Source organism: Eubalaena glacialis, chromosome 7 (genome assembly GCF_028564815.1).
Source record: "Eubalaena glacialis isolate mEubGla1 chromosome 7, mEubGla1.1.hap2.+ XY, whole genome shotgun sequence".
NCBI lineage: Eukaryota > Metazoa > Chordata > Mammalia > Artiodactyla > Balaenidae > Eubalaena > Eubalaena glacialis.
This window is the reverse complement of record NC_083722.1, coordinates 78734333-78757965: the sequence shown is the minus strand read 5'-3', so window position 1 is coordinate 78757965 and position 23633 is coordinate 78734333. Positions and strand designations below refer to the sequence as shown.

The window sequence follows — 23633 nt, the reverse complement described above, 5'->3', positions numbered from 1 at the left end:
GAAATAAAAACACAAATAAACAAATGGGACCTAATGAAACTTAAAAGCTTTTGCACAGCAAAGGAAACCATAAACAAGACCAAAACACAACCCTCAGAATGGGAGAAAATATTTGCAAATGAAGCAACTGACAAAGGATTAATCTCCAAGATTTACAAGCAGCTCATGCAGCTCAATAACAAAAAAACAAACAACCCAATCCAAAAATGGGCAGAAGACCTAAATAGACATTTCTCCAAAGAAGAGATACAGATTGCCAACAGACACATGAAAGAATGCTCAACATCATTAATCATTAGAGAAATGCAAATCAAAACTACAATGAGGTATCATCTCACACCGGTCAGAATGGCCATCATCAAAAAATCTAGAAACAATAAATGCTGGAGAGGGTGTGGAGAAAAGGGAACACTCTTGCACTGTTGGTGGGAATGTAAATTGATACAGCCACTATGGAGAACAGTATGGAGTTTCCTTAAAAAACTAAAAATAGAACTACCATACGACCCAGCAATCCCACTACTGGGCATATACCCTGAGAAAACCATAATTCAGAAAGAGTCATGTACCAAAATATTCATTGCAGCTCTGTTTACAATAGCCAGGACATGGAAGCAACCTAGGTGTCCATCATCGGATGAATGGATAAAGAAGATGTGGCACATATATACAATGGAATATTACTCAGCCATAAAAAGAAATGAAATGGAGGTATTTGTAGTGAGGTGGATGGAGTTAGAGTCTGTCATACAGAGTGAAGTAAGTCAGAAAGAGAAAAAGAAATACAGTATGCTAACACATATATATGGAATCTAAGGAAAAAAAAAAAAAAGGTCATGAAGAACCTAGTGGCAAGATGGGAATAAAGACACAGACCTACTAGAGAATGGACTTGAGGATATGGGGAGGGGGAGGGGTGAGATGTGACAGGGTGAGAGAGTGTCATGGACATATATACACTACCAAATGTAAAATAGATAGGTAGTGGGAAGCAGCCGCATAGCACAGGGAGATCAGCTCGGTGCTTTGTGACCACCTAGAGGGGTGGGATAAGGAGGGTGGGAGGGAGGGAGATGCAAGAGGGAAGAGATATGGGAACATATGTATATGTATAACTGATTCACTTTGTTATAAAGCAGAAGCTAACACACCATTGTAAAGCAATTATACTTCAATAAAGATGTTTAAAAAAAAAAAAAAATCATGAGCAATCCTAAAAGGAGGGGAGTGAAGGTCACCTGAAGAAAAAGAGAAAATCCAAGTCCCAAAGAAAAGCTGATGATTAAAAAATGAATTTCCTTCTTCAGCGTGCAAAATATCTCTTGAAAAAGTGGTTTGTGTCTAGAAGTTTTATGTCTACATTCAACATGCTGCATTTCAAGCAGCATTTCTTCTTCGATCCTTTGAGCTCCTTTAATACATCAGATGGGTTTTTAATACCCACAGGAATATATAAACTCTTTCCAAGCTAAACAAATGGAGGGTAAGCTGGAGAATTAATAAACACACATCTATAGTTTTGGCAACTTGCTAAGCCACTTCAGGTGCAGCACTGGGAAGCCCAAGGGAGGAACACAGACTGCTCTTTGAGGTAGGGGTGGTGGGCGTCACACAGCAAACAGCCATCAGGATGGAGACAATGCACTGCAGAAAGGCCGCTCGCAAACGTCAATAGTGTGGATACATCTCTGCACTCCTCCATTCCACATGCAAATAAACATTCTAAAAATACTCCTTGGCTCTGCTGGTCTCCTACCCTCCGGCATGGAAGAGGAAAGTCTCACTGTGTCGTGAGCCCAGCCAAAGTTACATGTGCTCCCACCCAGGTTTCCCACACATTAAGAAATGTACAAATGGGAAATTGTTGTGAGACTAATTCATGTCAGGTAGAGACCTGCCTAGTCATTACAGACATGTGCCCTCTCATTTTGCATCATGGACTCTCGAGGAAAAACAATAATTTACAACATTTCCTGTACTAAAACCTCTCCAAATATGGCTTATCAAAGAGCAAGTAAAGATAGTAACATCTACAAAACAATGGCCGTTCTATCTGGAGCCTCAAAGTTGTAATCATGGCTGCTTCTGGAAATAGGGCACTTTTTTCCTTTAAGCAACTGAGAAAGAGAATCAGTGAAATCCTGTCTCCAGTAAAGTGCTTCACTGAATTGAGACTCAGAAGAATTGGTACAAAAATCAATCAGAGGTTTTAATCCCAATTATTCTAATGTTTATGGGCCACATTTTCATCTTCTGGCGATGCTGCAACAATCCAAAATAAAGCTCCCAAGATAAGCATTTACTTCCCCCTCCTCCTTTTTAAAGTTTAAAGCCAAGATGTTTTTAGTAAACACAAACATACAGCACTAACTAGGTTGTTCATTGTAAGAGCTAATATTAAATTATTCAAGCCTAGCTCCATACCATAATATAAAAAGAAGGTAGCTCTTTATTAAGGAATGAGTGGCAGGTCGTTAACATTATATGACAAATTGTTGAAAAACTTTTATATTTGATAGAATCATATTTTAAATATTTTGCGATGGAAAGAAATTGCTTTTAGAATCCAAAATTTATTCCTATACCACCATCTGAGATGCATGGGCTTGACATTGTAAAATTCAAAGGGAGGACTTCCCTTGTGGTGCAGTGGTTAAGAATCCGCCTGCCAATGCAGGGGACACGGGTTCAAGCCCTGGTCCGGGAAGATCCCACATGCTATGGAGCAACTAAGCCCGTGTGCCACAACTACCGAGTTTGCGCTCTAGAGCCCGGAAGCCACAACTACTGAGCTCGTGCTCCACAACAAGAGAAGCCACCACGATGAGAAGCCTGTGCACTGCAACGAAGAGTAGCCCCCACTTGCCACAACTAGAGAAAGCCCGCGCGCAGCAACGAAGACCCAGCATAGCCAAAAATAAATAAATAAATAAATAAATAAATAAATAAAAAATTCAAAGGTATAGGAACTATTTTGATTTCGGTGATCTATGTTCTGCTCATTACCAGCCAACATGGCTAGATCTAAGACAGTAAACGACACCAAGGGAAAACCTGGAGAAAAATAAGGTGCACAACCCTCAATCTCCAAAGGGAAGAGCTTGACCCTTGGTGCTAATTTCACTGCAGAGTAGGAAGGTTGTCTTGTTTAGAACTAAACTAAGACCGTATAAAAGGGCCAATGATTATTTCATGGGAAATTGAATCACATTTATTTACACGTTTAAAACAAGATTGAGTACAGTAGTTTGGCAAGAATCTACAGAGCAGGAGATACAAAAGTATTTCAACAAATTAGTGTATGCTTGCAAATTAAGTGGTTAAAAACTGTTACATTTTAACACCTACAAATTATATTATTCATGACACTAATGTATTCCCGCTGGCAAAGTCTGTATCTAATTTGTGTAATGAAGTATCTGATCGCTATTGAATATGTGTAGTCCCTAACTCAGAATTCCAAATTTTTCATGAACCAAGAGCTCAAGTAGATCCAGGAAGTGGCAAAACTCCAAGATCTATATTATCTAGAACAATCTCATTGGAGCAAAAACCTCACCAACTACTTTTTCTGATTGAAACTATTAGTTTTACCTTCCAGGCTAAGAAATCTGGAAGAGGGGACTGACTGGAGTTCTGTGGTTTTCCTACAACACTGTCAACACAGATGGGTTTGTGGACTGTGCTCTATAAAAATATCTCCAGTTTATAAAGCATTTACTCTGTGCTGGGCACTGTGAGAAATATGAGGGCTGTAGTTTTTTTTAATCCCACATACAGATCCTGTGAGACAGGTATTATACCCCTTTCAGAGATGAGCAGACTGAAACCTACAATATTTAAATAACTGGTTAAAATCTTTGCATGGTTAAGTGCTGTAGCCCAGACTGCAGCCCAATCCCAGAGCCCATCCTCTTAGTCTTTACTCCAGGAAGACACCATGTCCCCTTTATGCAGTGGGTCCACTGTACAGGTTGTACACTTGGTAAGATCCACTTGGTAAGAACACCTGCAGGGCATTCACTGAGAACAGTCTGAAGAATTTGTGGTAAATCACCCACCCAGCATAAGCCCTCAACAGGAAATTGGAGTCGTTTGTAGGAAAATGGAATCCCTGAACCATGGTTCTCTGAACTGTAGCCCACGAAACATGTCAACACAGCTTCGAGACCAATTACTTTCTTTCAGTTTAGTGGATAAATGAAAGGCGCGTGGGGAGAAGTGATGAGAGAAGAAAAGTGTAGCCACAGCTTTTGGGGCTTCCAGGAAGATGAGCAAAACTTGTGTGCAGATCCCAAAGTGAAATTGATGGCAACATAATTCTTATGAAAAGTGATGAGTAATACTACCAAAAAAAAAAAAAAAAAAAAGGACACACACATAGACACACAAAACAACAACATAAAAATCTAATCTAATTTGACTTAGAAATTAATATCTTGCCAGCACTGACATGTGACAAGAATTTTAAAGCTCTGGCATTAAAAATGTGACACATGTTTAATTTCATTCTTGATTAATTATTTTTTAAATTGGTTATAAGTGTTTAACTCAGCAATTGATTCTCATTCCAAGGGAACCTTTGTGGATCCCTTTCTCAGCAAAGGGCGAGGGGGGTAACAAGAAAAAAAGCAATGTACTGGAAAGTAGTTAAAACATTGCATTCTTTTTAGATATCCAATTTTGTTAAGCTTGTTGACAGTCACAAATGCCCAGAAAATATGGGCTGAGTTGTTTTAGACTGCTGTTTGAATAACAGATTAATTTAATAATCAGTGGGATATTGAATGACGAAAATTATTGGTTAACACAGCCAAACCACCAACCCTAATGACATTCTTATGTAAATTCTTATTTTCTTTTAGGCTCCTGCATTCTTAATAAACCCTATATTTTTGAAAATCCTTTTTTAAACATTGCATACTGTCCCTCTGTTATAATGTATCTGTCTATGATATAGACAGATAAATGTCCACTTTTGGAGTTGCCATGTGAAGGTTTCTATTTAGAGCAACTGAGTCACCTCTTGATGTTTTTTCCATATAAAGCCAACAAGGGATTCTGGAAACAGGACACAGAGATGGAGCTGGGAGCAGCCAGTCTTCAAAGATTGCTGGAGACCAAAAAGAGTTTTACAATATGGCTAGAACCACCTGACATAGTTTCCTGAGTTCTAGCAAGATGTTTAGGCACCAAGGTCATCTGATGTCTTCTGAGAGATGGGAAGATTGTTCATGACAGTCCACGAGCAAACTGCCCCACGAAGCACGTTCCCGTGGGAAGTGCACAGTCCTTTGGGATTGTTGCTCTATGGTTTGCCATTGCTTGTGGAGGAAAGTAATCGCTGCCTTGAAAATGGTTTGTAAAGGACACAGCTTTATATGTTCCATTGCGGGAGGCGAGATGTTTTTCTTTGAAAAAGATCTTAGTGCATAATTTTTGAAATACTGTAATTTTCACCAAACTCAGTTTCCAACTCACTCATCGCCAAATACTGTAGAATTGTGTTATTTTTGAATGTCACTGCCCCTGACCTGAAGTTACCTACAAAGCTGGTCAAAAATTAGTAACTGTCTTAGAGAACTAGTCCTGCAAAATCTCATTCTTTCCAGGTAAAGGTTGACAAATTTCTACATGCATTGAATGTAAAGCAGATAGGCAAATTTAGCTGCCTGGCTGCCACCAAACCTGTTGGCCACTGTACTGAAAAATCTACTTGCCAGCAAGAAGGGAAAGCTGACAAAAGTCAAATAACATTATTTTCCTCATTAACATATTGCATTTCAAGAATACAAAGCTCATACAAAATGTTATCTTCATTCTTTGATAAATACTCACATATGTATTCTAATAAATTTTATTTCATAAAATGGAGAAAGGAAAGCCAGAGAGAATGGGATATGCAAAAAACAAGAATAAAAGAGTTCAATCCTTCAAAAGCCTTCAATGAGACTATTCTTTATGAGTCTATTTAGATTGATATGAGCATCATATCATAATTTTATAAGAAAGCCTCACAAAAATTTTTGGATTAGGAAAAAAAAAATAGTCATGAATCGACTTCTCATTTAACTACTCACCCCAGCCAACCTGTCAATTTCTAATCCCTAAAAAGAGGAGGAGGAGGAGAAGAGGGGGAGGAGGAGGAAGAAGAAGAAACAGATAAGTTTGCTCTGTTAGCACCAGGGTGTGCGTGCTGGGAGGGGTACATTCAGAGGTGCAGCAAATGGCCTGTCTGAATCAGGAGTTTCTGCTTCAAAGGTCGGTCCCACGTCACCATTATTGCTGTCATTTCTCCCATCATCTGGAATCTGATCATTTTTTCTCCCTTCCTTAAAACTTCTCAGTTGTTCCATACGGGTGTCAGGGTAGCGTGTGAAGTCCTTCAAAGCACTAGTACTCTGCAACAGGATCAAAGGGGCAATACGACTGGGGCCTTACTCATTCTTTGCCTCCTCCTCATCTTGCCTCACCCCCACCTCTGTGTTCCAGCTTCCCTGAACTTCCAACCATTTGTGGAACAAACCACAACTTCTTTTGCCTCCACAAGGCTCTGCCCCCTGCCTGGATACTCCTACCTGCTAACTCCTCCATACTTGGTGGTCTTATATTGGATGCTACTTCTTCCAGGAAGACTCTCTTGATCACTCCAAGCCTCCCTTCTGCGCTCCTGTGTGACATTTACTCTCTAATCCTGGCATGAAGCAGGGAGTGTTGACATTGCCTAGTTACTTCCTTGTAAACTTCATGAGGAAGGAACCATGTGTGCCTCATTCACTGCTGTCTCCCCACAGTGTAGCCCAGTGTCTAGGATATAATTCACAATCAAGAAATGTTCACTGAAGTCCTAAGCTATCCTTAATTTTTTTTCCTAAAGACCTATTTTGCTTTCCAGGCAAATTCCTTAGAAACATCCTTCAAGGTAATTTATGTATCAGCCCTCATATCTTAAAAACTAAATTGTCATCTCACAAATTAGACATTAGAAACAGGCGAAGCCAATCTGTGATGTTAGAAATCAAGAGAGTGGTTATCTTATGGTAAGTGGGGTTGCACCCAGAAGGGGGTAGGTGGGGAGCTTCTTAGAGGGCTGATGATGTTCTTTCACTTCTTAACCTGCGTGCTGGTTACATAGAGGTGTCCTCTTTGTGAGAAAACTAATCAAGCGACAAACTTAAGATTTGTACACTTTTCTGTATACGTTATATGTCAATAAAAAATTTACTAAAAAAGAAAGGAAAAGCACAAGCCCCTGTTCCTCTCCTCACTCAGACCCCAGAGCCTTTACTGTTTGCCTCCACAGTTTATGATGGAGCTGCTGGGTGGTGGTCTTAAAATAAAGCTTTGAAAGTAAAATCTTCCCAAGGCTACGGTATCTTTTCACTGCTGCCTGCAAATTGTATATGGCCTTACTCAACTTTCCAACCTCTTGTGGGTCTTCAACCCAGTGTGGAATTTCAACTCTGAAAAAGACTAGTCATGGGGGGTACAAATACCTTCGGCATCAACTTCATTATCTTATTCATCCTTGGCTTCCCCAAAGCACCTACACAGTTTCTGGGCTGTAGCAAGAACACATTAACCTCCCATTGAATGAAAGGTAGTCTTCTCTTTAGTTTGAAACCTTTAGGTCACTTATTTTTATCAAGCAGCATTCATATCTTTGGTTTCTAACTACAAGTCAACAAGGAAAAATACTGCTTGCCCTAGCAGTTGTCCATCTTGGTTCTATTTGTTTTCTCACTTAGAATGGAAATGAGAAACCTAACTTACTCTACTAAATATGATTGCCTGTCATTTGCTAAGAGATATTGCCCACCTCATGGAGTTTGTAGTTATGATAAATGGGGAGATAATATCCCTCTGCTCAAAAAGGTTCATAATCAGGACTTCCCTGGTGGTCCAGCAGTTAAGACTCTGTGCTCCCAATGTAGGGGACCTGGGTTTGATCCCTGGTCAGGGAACTAGATCCTGCATGCCGCAACTGAAGATCTCACATGCCGCAACTAAAGATCCCGCATACTGCAACTAAAAGATCCCGCACGCCGCAACTAAGACCCAGTGCAGCCAAATAAATAAATAAATAGTTAAAAAAAAAAAAGGTTCATGATCATTATAAAACCAGTAGCGTCCGCTTCACAGAGCCATGAATAGTCAACAATCCTTAAGTCATACATGAACTTTGGTCATCTGAATTACCTCTTTCTCCAGGGAATTCTATAGTAGTGAAGTGATGTTAGACTTTGAAAACGAACATTTACATTTCAACAGAATGGCTTATGGATGTTAAAAACTTTTTATATTAAGTTGGTATGGTATTATGCTTGTGTTAAGTGTGGCCATTTATTGAGTACTTACTCTCTTCCAAGCATTATGCTAAATTCACAACATAAATTTTCCCACTTAATTCTTATAAAAAGTCTATGATATGCTTACCATTATTATCCCCCAAATTACTCAGGAAGAAGTTGAGTTTCAGAGAACTTAGGTTTTTACTCAAGGTTACACAATTAGCAATTAATGGAGTTAGGACTCACACTCTGAACCCTCTGACTCCATAGCCCCAGCACTAAACCACTATACTTCAGTGCTTTCCTCTGGTGGCTCTAAAGTCCTCAGCTGATGTAGTAAACTATGACATGGTGGACTGGGCAAATACAGAAGCTATTCTGCTCTAAACACTTAGATATGCTGGATGAAATAGCAAAACAAAACAAGTGTGTTTAAATACAAAGGAACTTACAAGAAAAGACGCTAAAAGCCAACTTGTACATTTATAACTAAGTGTAAAAACCTGATAATCTGGTACTGTCTGGGGCTCTGAATGGGTAAAACAATGTTAGTGTGAGAAATTGAAATTTAAGCATAAACTACATGCTGCTTAGGAAAAATATTTACTGTAATGATATGATAAAGGGACTCCTAATTACAAAAACTTACATAACAATTACTTCTGGGCAGTCAATAGCAATAGGATACATGATTGAAGCCCAAATGTAAATCTACTGTGAAGAGAAACTTGGTCTCTATTCTGTTCTCACAAAAATAATCAATAGCAAAGATCAGCTCACAGTCAAAAATGACAAAACACATGAGAAAATAATCAACCAGGAAAGAAAGTAGACACAAGAAACAACAGGATTGGTACCTTCAAAATTTAAACTATTAAAATAATCTTAAAAGGCCTTTATTATTGGTTATAGAAACTTAAGAATAAGACTTTATGTAAAAAATATACAGATTTTTAAAATAAGCAAATAAAACTTCTAGAAATAAAAAAGACAAGCTTATTAAAATCTCAGTGGATTCTTTGCACACCTGAAACTAACATAGTATTGTAAATCAACTATACTTCAATTTAAAAAGAAAATGCAGTATTTTTAAAAAATCTCAATGGACTTTTTAAGCTGCAGACTAGACACAATCAAAAGGAAATTAGTGAACTCTAATATGCTTAAGGAAATTATGTAGAATAAAGTACACAAACAGAAATACATTTAAATCTAAATACACTTCAGTGATACTTCAGAACATTAAAGAGACACACTTTAAAAGCCATGAGAGGGGAATGAAAAGCCAGACTACTTATAAAGGTGCAAACCTAAAAGTCATAAGACAGTGGAATAGGATCTTCAAAGTATCAATTTAGATAGTATGAAGTTAAATTATCACTGCAGAGTACATATTAAATAAGAAATTTCAAATAAAGAATGAGATAATTTATCACTCCCAGATCATTCCTGAAAATAACTTCTAATGTACTGTAGAACCAAAAACAATGGTTAAAAACAAAGGCAATGGTAAGTAAACAACTTGGTAAACATCTCATTTACTATAGGCAGCAATAACAGTAATAAAATATTTGGTAGGTTGAGAACACAGTAGAACTAAAATGTTAGAAAACACTACATGAAAGAGATGAGATGTAATCGAAGTTAGAGGTTCTAAGGTTTTGTTTGTTCTGGAGGAAGGAAGAGATCCTGACCAACTGAAATATGTTTAAAAGGTTAAGGGTAACTAGCAAAAGAACAGAGTGTATACTTTGCTAGTATACACTAGTATACTGGTAAGGGAAAAAAGGGAATGGAGAAGACAGAATGAATACAACAGAAGGAAAAAAAGAAAGAAAAGAAAAGAAAGGAAAGAGGGAGAAAGAAAGAAAAGAAAAGAAAAAGCATGAGGAAGAGAAAACATAAAATGACAATAGAAATAAATACAAACTTATTGGTAAGCAAAATAAATTTTAAAAGATTAAATCTGCAATAATAGAGATAATAAAATTTCAAATCCAGCTATATTCTATTTATAATACAAAATCCTAATGCAAAATGACAAAAAAGAAAAAAAAATACTTGAAAATGGAGAGAAAGGGGTAAATATGCCTAGAAAATATTACCTAAAGAAGAACTACTAATCCTATGCTATTATCAAACAAAACAGGCATTAAAGCATACTTTCATATAAAGAGGGTTATTACACAATGATAAAAGGAATGATTTATTAGGAAGCTACACCAGTCTTGAACAGAAATATCCATGGTAATATAGCTTCACAATATAGAAAGCAAAACAAAGTGAATGACATGAAGAAATGGAAAAATCCATAAGCCTGGTGAGAGCTTGACATCTAAAACAGACCAAGAAAAAAAAAGTTTGAAACACATAAACACACCTGATCCAATGGATACATATTAATCCCTGTACTCAGCTTTTAGAGAATAAAACTTGCTTTCAAAAACATGGGGACAAATGCTAGAATACAAAGCAAGTCTCCACACATACTAAAACACATGTGTTATACAGACCACGATGTCATTTAATTAGATATCAATAATAAAAAAATAGATAGCCTCAAAACCCATATACTAGGAAATCTTAAAACACTATTTAAAAATTTACAGATCAAAAAAATGGTGAAAGTTAGAAAATTGTGAGAGCTGAATAACAATGAAACTGTCTATATTAAATTTACAAAGATAAACTGGAATGTAAAGAGAAAGTTTATATATTTATATATATATATATATATATATATATATATATATAAATGAAGCTGAAAAATGAAATTGAAAAAGTTAAGCATCAAACACAAAATCATAGAAAATAAAAAACACGGTAAATCCCAAAAACATAGAAGAAAGGTAATGATACAGATAAGAAGCAAAATAAATGAAATAGAAAGTCAAAGAAACAGAGAGAATGAAACAAACTAAATGATGGTTCTTTGGAAAGAAAAACAAAACAAACCTATCTGTGCCAGTATGGAGAGGGAGGGAGAGAGGAAAGGAGGAAACACAAGAGGGTGCGAAGGAGGGAGACAGGGGAAGAAGGAGAGAGTGATTTAAAAGGGGCAAAATCACAAATATGGTAACATTTTTAATGAAGAGAGAACACTATTTACAAATGTATGCAATAAACTTGAAGAGTGAGATCAAACAGGCAATTTTCTCAGAAATATAATCACCAAAATCATTTAAAAAAGAAATGGAAATTCCAAAGAGATATTACCTAACCACTAAGGAAACTGAGTGACTGAAAATTTACTCACATACAAAAACAAACAAATAAGCAAAAACCCATCAGTCACTGACAGTTTTATGGGTAGTTTTACTAAATCTACAAGAAAGATAATTTAATCTTACACAAAATGTTAAAGATATTAGAGAAAGAAAGAAGACTCTTCAGGTAATTCTGTGACAATGAAATGACCTTAACAGCAAAGCCAAACGACAGGACAAGTAAGGGAAAGCATAGTCACTCTCTTTTTTGAGCACAGATGCAAATGTTCACAATATAATATGACCAAATGAATCTAGTAATACGGTTTTTGTTTTCCATTTTTTGTAATCATGACAATGAAAGTCCATCCTGGGAAAGCAAGTATGTTTTCATATTAGATAACCCATCTACTATTAAAGATATTTATAATATATATGATATAGTTCATGATTTAAAAAATTTTAAATTATATTAATGTAACAACATATTTAAAAATTAAAATTTTAATAATGGATGTAGAAAAAGTTTTTGATAAATTTTAACATCCATTCAAGTTTCAAACAGTAACAACCAGAGCAACAACTACACTTGAAGAGGTTTTCTTTAACCTAATAAATGGTTACCAAAAACTCATAGCAATTTAGGAAATGGATAATAATTAAGGTTGCACAACACTGGAATGTGCTTGATGCCCTTGAATTGTACACTTAAAAATAGTTATAATGGTAAATTTTATATTATTTATATTTTCCTACAATTTAAAAACCCTATATCAAACATCATACTTAACATGGAATTATTACAAGCAATTCCTTTAATTAGGAACAAGACACAGTTGTCTGCTCTCACAGCTTCTATTCAACAAATGTATCAGAAGTCCAGTTCAATAAAACAATAATTAAGTGTAGAGATTAGAAAGGAAAATTTTACAAATGGTATTACTCTGTACGAAAAAAAGTCCAAGAGAACCCATACACAAACTATTAGATCTAAAAGAGCAGTTAGCAGTTGGATGCAGGATATTTAACATACAGAAATCAGTGAGATTCTCATATGTTAGCAATTACCGATCAGATAATGTAGTTTTAAACATATGCCATTTCTGATAGCAAAAAACCATAAGCTGCTTAGGTATAAATCTAACATAAAATTATAAAACTGTATTGATAGGTATGTAAATAAAGAGAGATATTCAGCTTTTAAGTGGGAAGGTCCAGTATCATTAAAAATAGCACTTATCTTCAAATTAATCTATAACTTATAGCAATCTTAATCAAAACCCTAGCATAATTCATCAAAATTAATAAGCTGATTCTAAAATTAATACAAAAGAGTAAACAGGCAAGAATAGTCAAGTTGATTTAGAAGAAGAATAAGAAAAAGAGATTTGTTCTCCTGGCTATCAAGTCACATTACAAAGATATAATAATTAAAGAGATATGGTGTTGACACAGGTTTTGGCAAACCATAAAACCTGAAAACAGATCTGCAAATACATGGGAATTCAGCCCATGACACAGGTGTCATAATATATGTATTGGAAAATAGAAAGTACTCAATATAAAGTGCTGGTTAACAGGCCAACTATATGGAAAAGGACCAAATTAGACCCTACCTCATGACACTCACACAAGTAAATTCCAGAGGGATTAAAGTTCTAATGTGAAAGGCAACCCTTTAAAGTGTTCAGAATAAAAATATATGAGAATGTATTTATTACATTAGGGCAGAGACTACTTTCTGAAGCACAAAATGCACAAATTAAAGAAGAAAATAAGAATAAATTAGACTACATTAAAATCAAATCAAAAAAAATTTTATGTGCATCTATAGACTTCTATAAAAAGTGAAGAGATAGACCAAGGAATAAGACACATATACAGAGCAGAGAACTGCAAAGAAATCATACCTGAAACGAAAGAATGCCCAAATCAGTAAGAATAGATCCACCACCCAGTAGAGAACTGCCAACAGGAATGAAGAGGCCAGAGACCCCAAATGACCAATAAAACCAGTGAAAGAGGCCTGACCTCATCAGTAATCAGGGACACTCATATTAAGCCTCTAAGAAATCATTTCCAATATGTCAGATTTGGGTGAATCCTGAAGGCTTGGTGCCTTCAATAAAAACACCTGAGAAATTTCCCCAAATAGCTGAAATTGCCAACTGTCAATTGGGAAAAAAAACCAATCAGGACTTTTTCCACCCATCTACAAACTGGACTAAAAATCTCTTATATTCTAGGATATATTTTCATACATTTGAATGTTTCCCAAACTCTAAATGATCTCTCTAGCAAAGCCAAATGATGTTTCTTCCAAGCTGATGGAAATACTTCCTCACACAAGAGGGCAGCCATGTTTCCAGCTCTCAACGTAATCCTACGCATGCCAGCCGCACTGGCCTGTCTGGAAAAGTTCTATACTGAGCAGAAAGGGGCAGGGGGGGCTTACTTGGAGCAGTCTTCACAAGCAATGTTCCCTGAGGTTTCCTTGATGGTGCGCTCAGAGACGAACGCTGGATATTCAGTATCACAAGGCTCCAGGGTCTGTTTCAATTTCTGGGCTGTAGGAGTAAGGAAAAAAAAAAAAATGATAAAGCATACAAGGCACAGGCTTTGTTGTGACTGGCAGCCCACAGTAACTCAGAACGCAGTTCCGCTCCTGCTGCTCTGTGATTTTTCTAGGCACAGCATAATGCATTATTTTCTAATTAGTCAAGTGATTTCATCTGCCAAGCAACTCTATAAGCTATAATTCCTCAAGCAGTTCTGCTGGCGTGATCGACTATCATTTATGCATCACAAGAATTCTACTTTCTGGGATAACATCAGTCACTCGGTCTCTGACCTCATACTTACTTGAACTTAGCAGTGACAACAACACACACACACACACGTATATACATCTGAATAAATGTATAAAATACAAGTTACACCACATTATTTAGGGTCATGATACAATTGCATGGTTTTATTACAGAAACAAAATTGAAATATGGAATAGTAAAATACATAATGTCTTTGAAACACAGCCACGAACCTAATCCTACTATTATGAAGTTCCTTGTCCAGTAAGATAGTACTAAATAACCCTGGCACGTGCATGAGTACACAGTACGTACTTGGTAAGGGCTTGGTGGTGGATTAATTAGTTTAAATAAGTTATGTCCAGTGGGCAAATTCCAAAACCTAAGTCTCAATTTTTTTAAATTTGTAAATTGGGATAATATAGTTCTTTTATTAGAGGCTGATGTGAGATTTCAATGAAATAATGTATGTTGAGTACTTAGTGCAGTACTTGGAACATAATGAGTGCTAATGTCAATTAATAATAATAATAGCAACAACAACAACAAAAATAAAGCTAGCGTTCTAATGAAGCCATTAGGGACGACGATAATGATGACAGATACTATAGCATAGTGGTTAAGGGTAAAAGTCAGAGCAGTTTGGAGTACAAATTCCTGCTTCACTGCTTTTAGCTAATCCTCAGTATTCTCATCTGTAAAATGGAGATGCTAGTAGTACAGGTACTCTTCACAGGAGATCTACTCATGAACATTTTCCCGGTAGAATGCTTGCTTATAGGTTTCCAATACCTAAACTTTGTATAAAGTTTTTGGCTGATGTTTATATAGAAATATAAATACATATTTGTAACAAAGTCTCCAGTTACATTCCAAATGCAACTGGTTTGGATGTCAGAACCACCAGTAGATGTTTTGTAGAATGTCCATCTGGGAGGCTGCCGGCACTAAGTGAGCCACCAGAGGGTTACTGAATGCAAAACAACTGTTTGGTAACAACCAGATAATTGTTGGGTGATCAAGAAGCCATGTTTTAAGCATTTGCATCCTAACGTGACTCTTTTATATACAGGCCTTTTTACTGAGCTTTAATTATTTTGAGGAAATTGGTTGGGGGTTTCGGGTTGAAGAATAACACCTTGTAATTTTTCTTATTTAAAACGAATGGAAGTAGACTCAGTCAGCTTTTTATGCATAACGTGATTTTCAGGAACTGGTCACCGACATTAAGGGGAGATTCCCATGCTAACTCACAGGGTTGCTCTGAGGAATAAATAGACGAATGCATGTACAACTCTTAACAGAGTGACACACACGCATATTTTCACACACATGTGTGCCACCCCTCCCCAGCAGCCTTCATGTTACCATCTACAAGCCAGGAGTTGGGCTAATTGTGTAGTATTGACAGCTAAGAGCAAAAATTCTGGGTGTTGTGAATTCTGCCACTGCTGTATGACATCAGGTGGGTTTTTAATTTCTCCACACTGTAGTGTTCTCATCTGCAAAATGGGAACCAACTCCGCATGGTCGTTTGAAGATCAAATGAATTCATCCACTAAAAGTGGCTGGTACATTGCTAGTGCTACTTAAGTGTTTGTGCCTACTGCCAGCACCACTTCTACTGTGAAGGTTACTTCATTGAATCCTCAGACTGTCAGCCTTTTTGAGCCACTGCTGTTTGGTTAGAATGGCAAGCAGATGGCTGCCTCCCTGATCCTGGCTCCACCGAGGGTACCACGCAGGTAGTCGTCATGCCCGCAAAGGGCCAGGTCCCGAACACTGTCTATCCCCAGAGCCTTCGGTGCTAGCTCATAGGAAGTGTCATTACATGCTTGCTGAGTAAATGAATAATTCTCTTGAATGGTGTTTTTCAGGCAAATAACACAGACAAAGGAAATGGGAGACTCTCAGTCCCTAATGGCAAATTGCCTGCCTTGGGTGGAAGGCAAGGGGATTTCAGGCGGCTGAGGTCCAACAGTAACAACACAGAGGCGCTGGGCGGGAACATCATTCTCTTCCCATTTCTTTGTCAGTGTCCTCGATTTTTGTCAGGAAGATGTCTTTGTTTGATGCTAGGGAGTTTCTTCCATCTTTCTTTCATTTGCTTTTTTCTCCTTTACTCTAGGGAGGCCAAACATGAAGCTCAGAGGACCTGACTACAATATGATTAACATGGTTTATTTTCAGGGTTCTTATTTTTACAATTGATTTCTCTATATGGCAAACAAAACTGACTTTAAATTTGGGAAGCTTCCCTTTAATATTTAATTTATTTAACTTACAAAAAGTCAGTCAGTTGAAATGAAATAAAGATTAAGTAAACAAAAGCATAGATTATAAGTGGATATGGCACAGCATGCAGATGGCATATAATAACCCAATGATGGTAACGGATAAATTCATTAAGAAATTTATATGCCAGATGTTGTTCTGCTTTACATGTATTTATTTAACAGCACAACATGACAAAATTAAAAAAAAATCAAACTGTGAGGTAAGAACAATTGTTATCTCTGTTTTGGAGATTAGTGAATGGAGGAGAGGATGAAGTGAATTGTCCAAATTCATCCAGTGAGTATGTGGCAGAGCCAAAATTTGAACTTGAGCCGTCTGGCTCCAGCACATGTATATATATTTAACTGCTTTATGAAGTTTGGCCAATGAGAGAAAGGAAGAAAGGTCTTTGGGGCAGGCTGAGATAGGCAGCACACGTGATTTAAATAACCCTGATAATTGCACCATCTCTAATTCTAATTGTCTGGGCCCAGTTACAATGGAATGAGTCCAGCGCTCTCAATGGAGAGACTCATTTGGCTCTGATCCTTTCTAGAGATGAAATTCTTATTCCTCTGACAACTGTAGGGCACCCGTACTGATGTGGTGATAAGCCGTTGAGTCTATCTGCAGTATGACTATAGATTGGCTGGAAGTTGCTTGGTACTTTTGGGAAACACAAAAATTATCATATAAAACCATGGTCACATTTAATCTAAATAACATGGTTTATTATAAAGACCTTTCTTTGTCTGGAGCGCTATGGAAAACACCACATATATTTGCTAGTCATTACTGTTTATCTGTGGAATTTCAAACCAATAACTAAGGCTGCCAGTCACCTGATGGGTACTGTTTTAACTCTCAGGCATTTAAAACTCATTATCTTACAAAGGTGTAGGTACACAAGCACCATGGAGCTCAGATAGACTGATTCCTTATTTTCTCAGAAGGGAAAACTGAAGTTCAGAAAGCAGACATAGCCTGCCTTGAGTCCCACAGAAAGTGACTCATCACGATCATTACCTAAATAGCAAAACAACCGCCACCACCTTTGCAGCCAATACTCACTAAGCGCTTACTACGTGCCAAACACCGTGCTAGACCCTTTGATGGATGGAATCCTCACCATCACACGGTGAGCAAGGCCCTGCTGCTATCCTGTTTTACTGATGAAGAGACTGAAACTCAGAGAAGTGAAGTTAACTGCTTGCCCACAGTCACACCACTATGTTATGGAGCCCAAATGCACATGCACATGGTCACATCCCGAAGCCTCCGCTCTTGGCCATCACCCTGTCTGCCTCCCACCCCAGTTATACTGGACGTCTCAGGCTGAAGCCGCCAGAACCTATCACTCACTCACAGTGAAGCACCCAATGGAGCATCCACACAATTGGATTTCTTTAATTTTCCCTTAGCAACAAATGTCCCTGATGTGAATAACTGACTTGGGTTCACAGTAATTATGTGCAGACAATCAGGAATGAATAGAGTTGCCATTTGAAAAGCTTTCCTCTTCTTTTGTCTCTGTGAATGCACCCCCATTCATAACCGGGTGCCAGCAAGCTCCATTCTCTTTGTGCAGCTTCGCCAAAATGATACCTTTGTGATAATCAAGCAGAAATGGCCTTCCACAGTCCCCTTCATTAAGGAAATGAAGCAGATAAACAGTGTAATTATGGATTCCATTTTTAGTTAAACAAAGATGTATGTCTCAGCTCAGGGTCTTTATCCAGTGAGGGAAGGGTAAATTTAGAATGAAGAAACCTCTCAAGGCAATATTGTTATGGTGCTTGGAATTTTCCCTGCTTACGCTGGGTCTGAGATTCACATTTACCTCTAACAAAGATTCAGATGATTGCAGCTCTGTGGGCGGGTGCATTCACCACCTGAACCAGTTTCTTCATCTATAAAATAGAAAAAGTCATAGCCATGCCCAGCAGAGGGCTGCAGGTCTGAATGAGACAATCCACGTGCGGCAGCTTGCTCAACTTGGGACTCACAGAAAGCCAGGTGTGTCTCTCGCCGTCCTCCAGCGGAGGTGGCTGGCCTTGGTTTGGGGTTGAGTCCATTTCCTATTAGCTGTCTGACTTACGTGCCTCAGAGAGGCTTAGTGACACATCCTAGCAGTACCCACCTCTCAGGTATGTTGAAGGGATCTGAAGAGAACCTAGTGCCAGCTCTCTGGGAAAGAAAAAGCACTATATATTGGCACACAACTTGCAGATGATGTAACTATTTGACAAGGTCTTTGTGCACTCTGTCGATGGAGTGAGAGGATTTGGAATTACCTACTAAGGGTTGTTTAAAAAGCTTCCTAAGACAGAAAACAGAGACCTGAAGCATCACATCATTCCTCTCAGCTAAGGTGGAGGGGGAAGAAGGGAGAAGGGATGTGAAATTTCAGAATGGGAACCTTCACAAGTTTCTGTAATGTCATGAGTGCCAAGACTGTGTCCCCCTTCCTAATTCATCTCTCCTGCCCTACACCAGGGTTTCTCAAGAGTGGCACTATTGACATTTTGAGTCAGATAATTCTTTGTTGTGAGGGGCTGTCCTGTGTGTTATAGCTCTCTCCCATCCCCAGTTGTGACAACCAAAAATGTCTCCAGACACTGCAGTGACCCCTGGGAGGCAAAATCACCCCCAGGTTGAAAACCACTGGTCTAAGTGGAGACCACAGGGATGGGCACTCAAAAGTGTAGGTGGGCACTACAACTAACTGTCCATGTCAAGGACCAGAACAAGAGTGAGGGCAGGTGCCTGTGGCAGCAGGGAAGGGAAGCAGGCCAAGGTGAGAATGGGGGAAGCAGCGATGGAGGTTGGCGTGAAGAGGGCGCACTCTCATGCTCACCACCAAAGCCCCTCAGCCAGGGTGGGCAGGCATGCGGATATGAAGAGAAATGAGAGGAATGCCAGAAAGTGAACCACTGAAGACCACCAGCCTGCTGCCCCAGCACTGAGCACACGCCTCAGAGAGAGCCAGATGTCTCAGCCAAAAGAGACACCACCACACAAAACTGCAGCCCCGCCCACCATGCTGGAGACTCGCTCTGTGCCCCATCTTGCACGTGGGCTTTGCATGCACGGTTTAATCCACTGCTCACAACCACATCACGCCTATTGTTATCTCTGTTGACAAGCAAGGAAACCAAAGCCCAGAGAGACCAAGCGACTTGTCCAGAACCGCACAGCTAGCAAGTGGCAGAGGAAGGCTGCCTGACTCCAAGGTCAGGGCACTTCATCTCTAGCTGAAACAGAGCTCAAAGCCTGACTGGCAAGGAGTGGTGACTTGTCCCCAGGCACTGGTGCTGCAGAGAGCAGTCATCTAACCAACTTGCCATCCATTCTCGTGGCCTCTATTGATCACCTTTCTTCCTTTTCTCTCACTTAATCTCATGTACCTTTTTTTCACCCCTAATAGTAAAATTGTGGACATGCTAGCCAAATAAGAAAAATGACTAGAAAAAGATAACAAGCACCCATTATGTAAGTTCCTTCTCATCTTTCTTTTTCAAATCATGTACAATTTTAAACAAAAGCAGGTTCATGTTATAGGTAAAATTTTCTTTGGGGTGCATGAAAGTTTTCCTATTTCCTATTTTGGTTCCTGCCTATTGACTTCCCATTGGCCTGACTGCTGATCTGGTTTAACTCTACATCCTCCTTCTCCCCAACCATTGGGGGGTTTTGGCGGGTATATACAACTTTGCATATTGTTTTTCTTGCTATATTACTAAATTTCATAGGTATTTTCTATGCCTTTCTGTGAATGGCCTGTCATTTTTTTGTGGTAACCGTAAGTTTGTTTCCTATGTCTGTGAGTCTTTTTCTGTTTTGTATATAGATTCATTTGTATTATTTTTAGACTCCACATATAAGCGATATCGTATAGTATTTGTCTTTCTCTGTCTGACTTACTTTACTAAGTATAATATTATCTAGGTCCACCCATACTGCTGCAAATGGCAATATTTCATTTTTTTACAGTCAACATCATCATCACCATTATCATGAATTAATTACAGCTACCATTTTTGAGGGCTTACTAAATTCCAGTCCTATGCTCAGCATATATCATGATTTATCTTACCATTAAATGTACACATACACACAAATGATAAGAGATAAATATTTTTTATTATTTTCTCTACTTTGCTTACTATGGGGAAACTGAGCCTTGAGGAGATCAGCTAACTTGACAAAGGCCAACCTCAGAGCCAGAATTCAAATCCATACTAATCTAACTCCACAACTCAGGCCTCTAATAGTTTCTACTAATTACTGCTCAAATCATTGATAGTTTTGAGCAGGGAAAGTAATATGATCAGATTTATATTTTATGAAGGTAATGGTAAAAAGGTAATGGTTATCCATTCATTCAGCCTGAGAAAGGCAATGTGTCTGTGACCCTTAGATTTCAGCACTGCCCACTAGCTTTTGAAGAATTCTCCTGTGCAGTGTATGACCTCAAAGCCTTAGTTAAGGAAACAGGTCAAAGTGTATATTCAACATGGGCTGAATAAAGCCTGTGGAATTTTTGTTAGACTGAACAGTGCTGCCCTTAGCACAAAGGATGCCTTTTGCTGACAGAGAGCAGAAATCATCACTTCTTTGTCCTGGGTAGTTTTACGTGAGCACATCCCTGGTGAAAAGTAGCCAGTGAACCCCGGGTTCATCACTCTGAGCAAGGAAAGAGAAGCCAGTTGCTGCTTACCTTTAGCTGTCATATCTGAGTGCCACCAACTGCAGAGGTTAAATTCCACCAGGAACCTAAACAGGAGATGGAAAAGCCCAACGTTACTTGGTCACCCACACCCTGAATTGAAGTGACACTCTGTGTTATTCACCATCACTCACCTCATTTGAAAGAATAACATCATCATCTGGAGATATCAAGATGGTTGGTTCAGTTACCACTGAATTTTCACTAGGTTTTGTCTTACTTGTGAAAGACTATTTTATCACCAAGGCCAGCCAAACCCTGAAATCAGGTTCATCTAGACTCAGGGACTCTTTTGAGAAATATCTGCTTTATAGGCAGAAATTGTTTTGTTATAGTCTGAGTCTATAGTAAAAAGTCAACATTCAAAGGGCTTCCCCTGCCTTGGTTCAGAAATACAAATGGAATATTCTCTACTTAGACTATGATCTACACTATAAAGGATGTTTTCAAAATTTACACTGTAACACAAATGTATTCAGTTGTGTGTGTGTGTGTGTGTGTGTGTGTGTGTGTGTGTGTGTGTAGGGCAGGGTGGTGGGGACAGAGAGGACAAACTCCTTTTTATGAAATTATATCACAATGCAACTCCACAAAAATCATAATTTCTCAACTGTTAGTTAAGAATGCAAAAGTAATATAAATCATCCTCTAAATAAATGGAAACAGATCAAAATTCAGTCATTTCCTTCTCAGGCTCATGGCTGCTATCCTCTAGCAGCCCACAATCAAAATCTCACTATTACCTGTATTTTCTGTCTCTTATGTACATTTAGAACTTACTCTCCACTTGAAGTTATAACCTTGTTACATAGGTTACATTGAAGCAATAAGAACGACAATGTCTGTTCATCAAATAGCAAGAAATCTGCCTTAAACTCATAGAACTGGAACCTTAATGGGGAAAATAAGAATAAGAGAGTTTGGTGCAGCTTGAATGATCTGGTTTCCATGCTGGTCCATGGAATTCCTCCTTTCTGTGTGACACAGTGTTTCTGTAATGTGTCCAATATCTCATCTGGAAGTCAAGCCTTTCATCTTTGTGCCATTTCAAGTCTGACCTAAGTCACAGATGCATCCAGCAGGACTGTAATTTGACAGGGTAAACAATTAAATCACACCTGAGAAAGCCCCTGACCCATGACTGCACAGGCCCCCACGCCTGCACATGCCAAGACATCCAAAGTAGCACAGTGGACAGCCTGGCAATTTGTTCTTCTGACCACAGCCCACCCAGGCTGCATTAAAAACAGCCAGACATCTATGTTACATTTAACAGTAACCACAATAAATAAATTTGGTTTGTGTATTGCAAGCTGTTAGTCTGCTAAATGGTGACATAAGGGCATGAGCAGTGACCATGAATAACTTAATAAAAGATAATCTTTTGGACTCAACGTTCAATATTTCGAGATGTTCAATCATGTTATCGCAGAGTATTATGAATGTAATGGTTATTGGAAGCACAGTCTCCCAATTCACTTTTTAACACAGAAAAGCAATAATAAGCAATAATACTTTTTTTAAGCAATAATACTTTTTTAAAAAATGCAGCAAATTGTACTTACAAGACAAGTTCTGTCATTATCCATTTTATTGCAGCAAGGAAGGCATTATAAGGCTGAAGAGAAGAATTCAGTACATTAAAAACAATGTATCACACACAAAATTTGTAGTTTAACCTAAGGCTTTACAAAAAGACAATGTTATTTTTCTAGAGAGATTGATATCATGTCAAAAAACAGAGAAGCTCTAGCTTAAAGAAGAAAATGGTTGGATACTGTATCCCAAAACTAACATTTTAAAACTTTGAACTCCCCTGTAGTGAGATGTGATTTACAAGTAAAATAAACATGATCTAATACAGGGGTTATCTCTGGGAGGAAAAAGGAAGTTCACCAAACGATGCTTAAACCTTTACTCTCTGGGGGCTAATATTTCACAGCCTAATGCTGAGCGGTTGGAATCATGTAACTAATTTCAAACGGTAATTCACAGGGCTGCCTCTTGGAAAGGTGATTCTCTGTTCTCCATCACTGTATGTCATTCATTGAAATAAGCAAAAATTGCACATGCTTGATTTTAATGCCGCCCATGAATTATGTAGGATTTAAGCTGCGTTTTCTCACACTTACAAATTCAGACTTGAAAAAAATGATAACCATATAAATATGTGATTTTATTCTTGCAGAAAATCCCCTTCACTCTATAAAAGAAGGCATTGACGGGCTAATCTTTATTTCAGAATATTTTAATTAAAAAAAGCAGTGGGATTGTTTACTCTGTGATATTTCCTATGTGGATAATTCAATTTCCTGAATTC

At 38.1% G+C, this 23633-nt stretch overlaps 1 protein-coding gene across 1 annotated transcript in view; it reads right to left on the bottom strand.

Annotated features, from left to right (window-relative positions):
* CACNA2D3 (calcium voltage-gated channel auxiliary subunit alpha2delta 3) overlaps window positions 1–23633 on the bottom strand; it is a 791777-nt gene that overhangs the window by 45456 nt on the left and 722688 nt on the right. Inside the window, exons 33-35 of the mRNA XM_061195439.1 lie at window positions 22879–22931; window positions 21305–21360; window positions 13953–14064 (exon numbers count right to left, since the gene is read on the bottom strand). Coding sequence (XP_061051422.1) covers window positions 13953–14064; window positions 21305–21360; window positions 22879–22931 — 221 coding nt within the window. The remainder of the gene's footprint in view (window positions 1–13952; window positions 14065–21304; window positions 21361–22878; window positions 22932–23633) is intronic.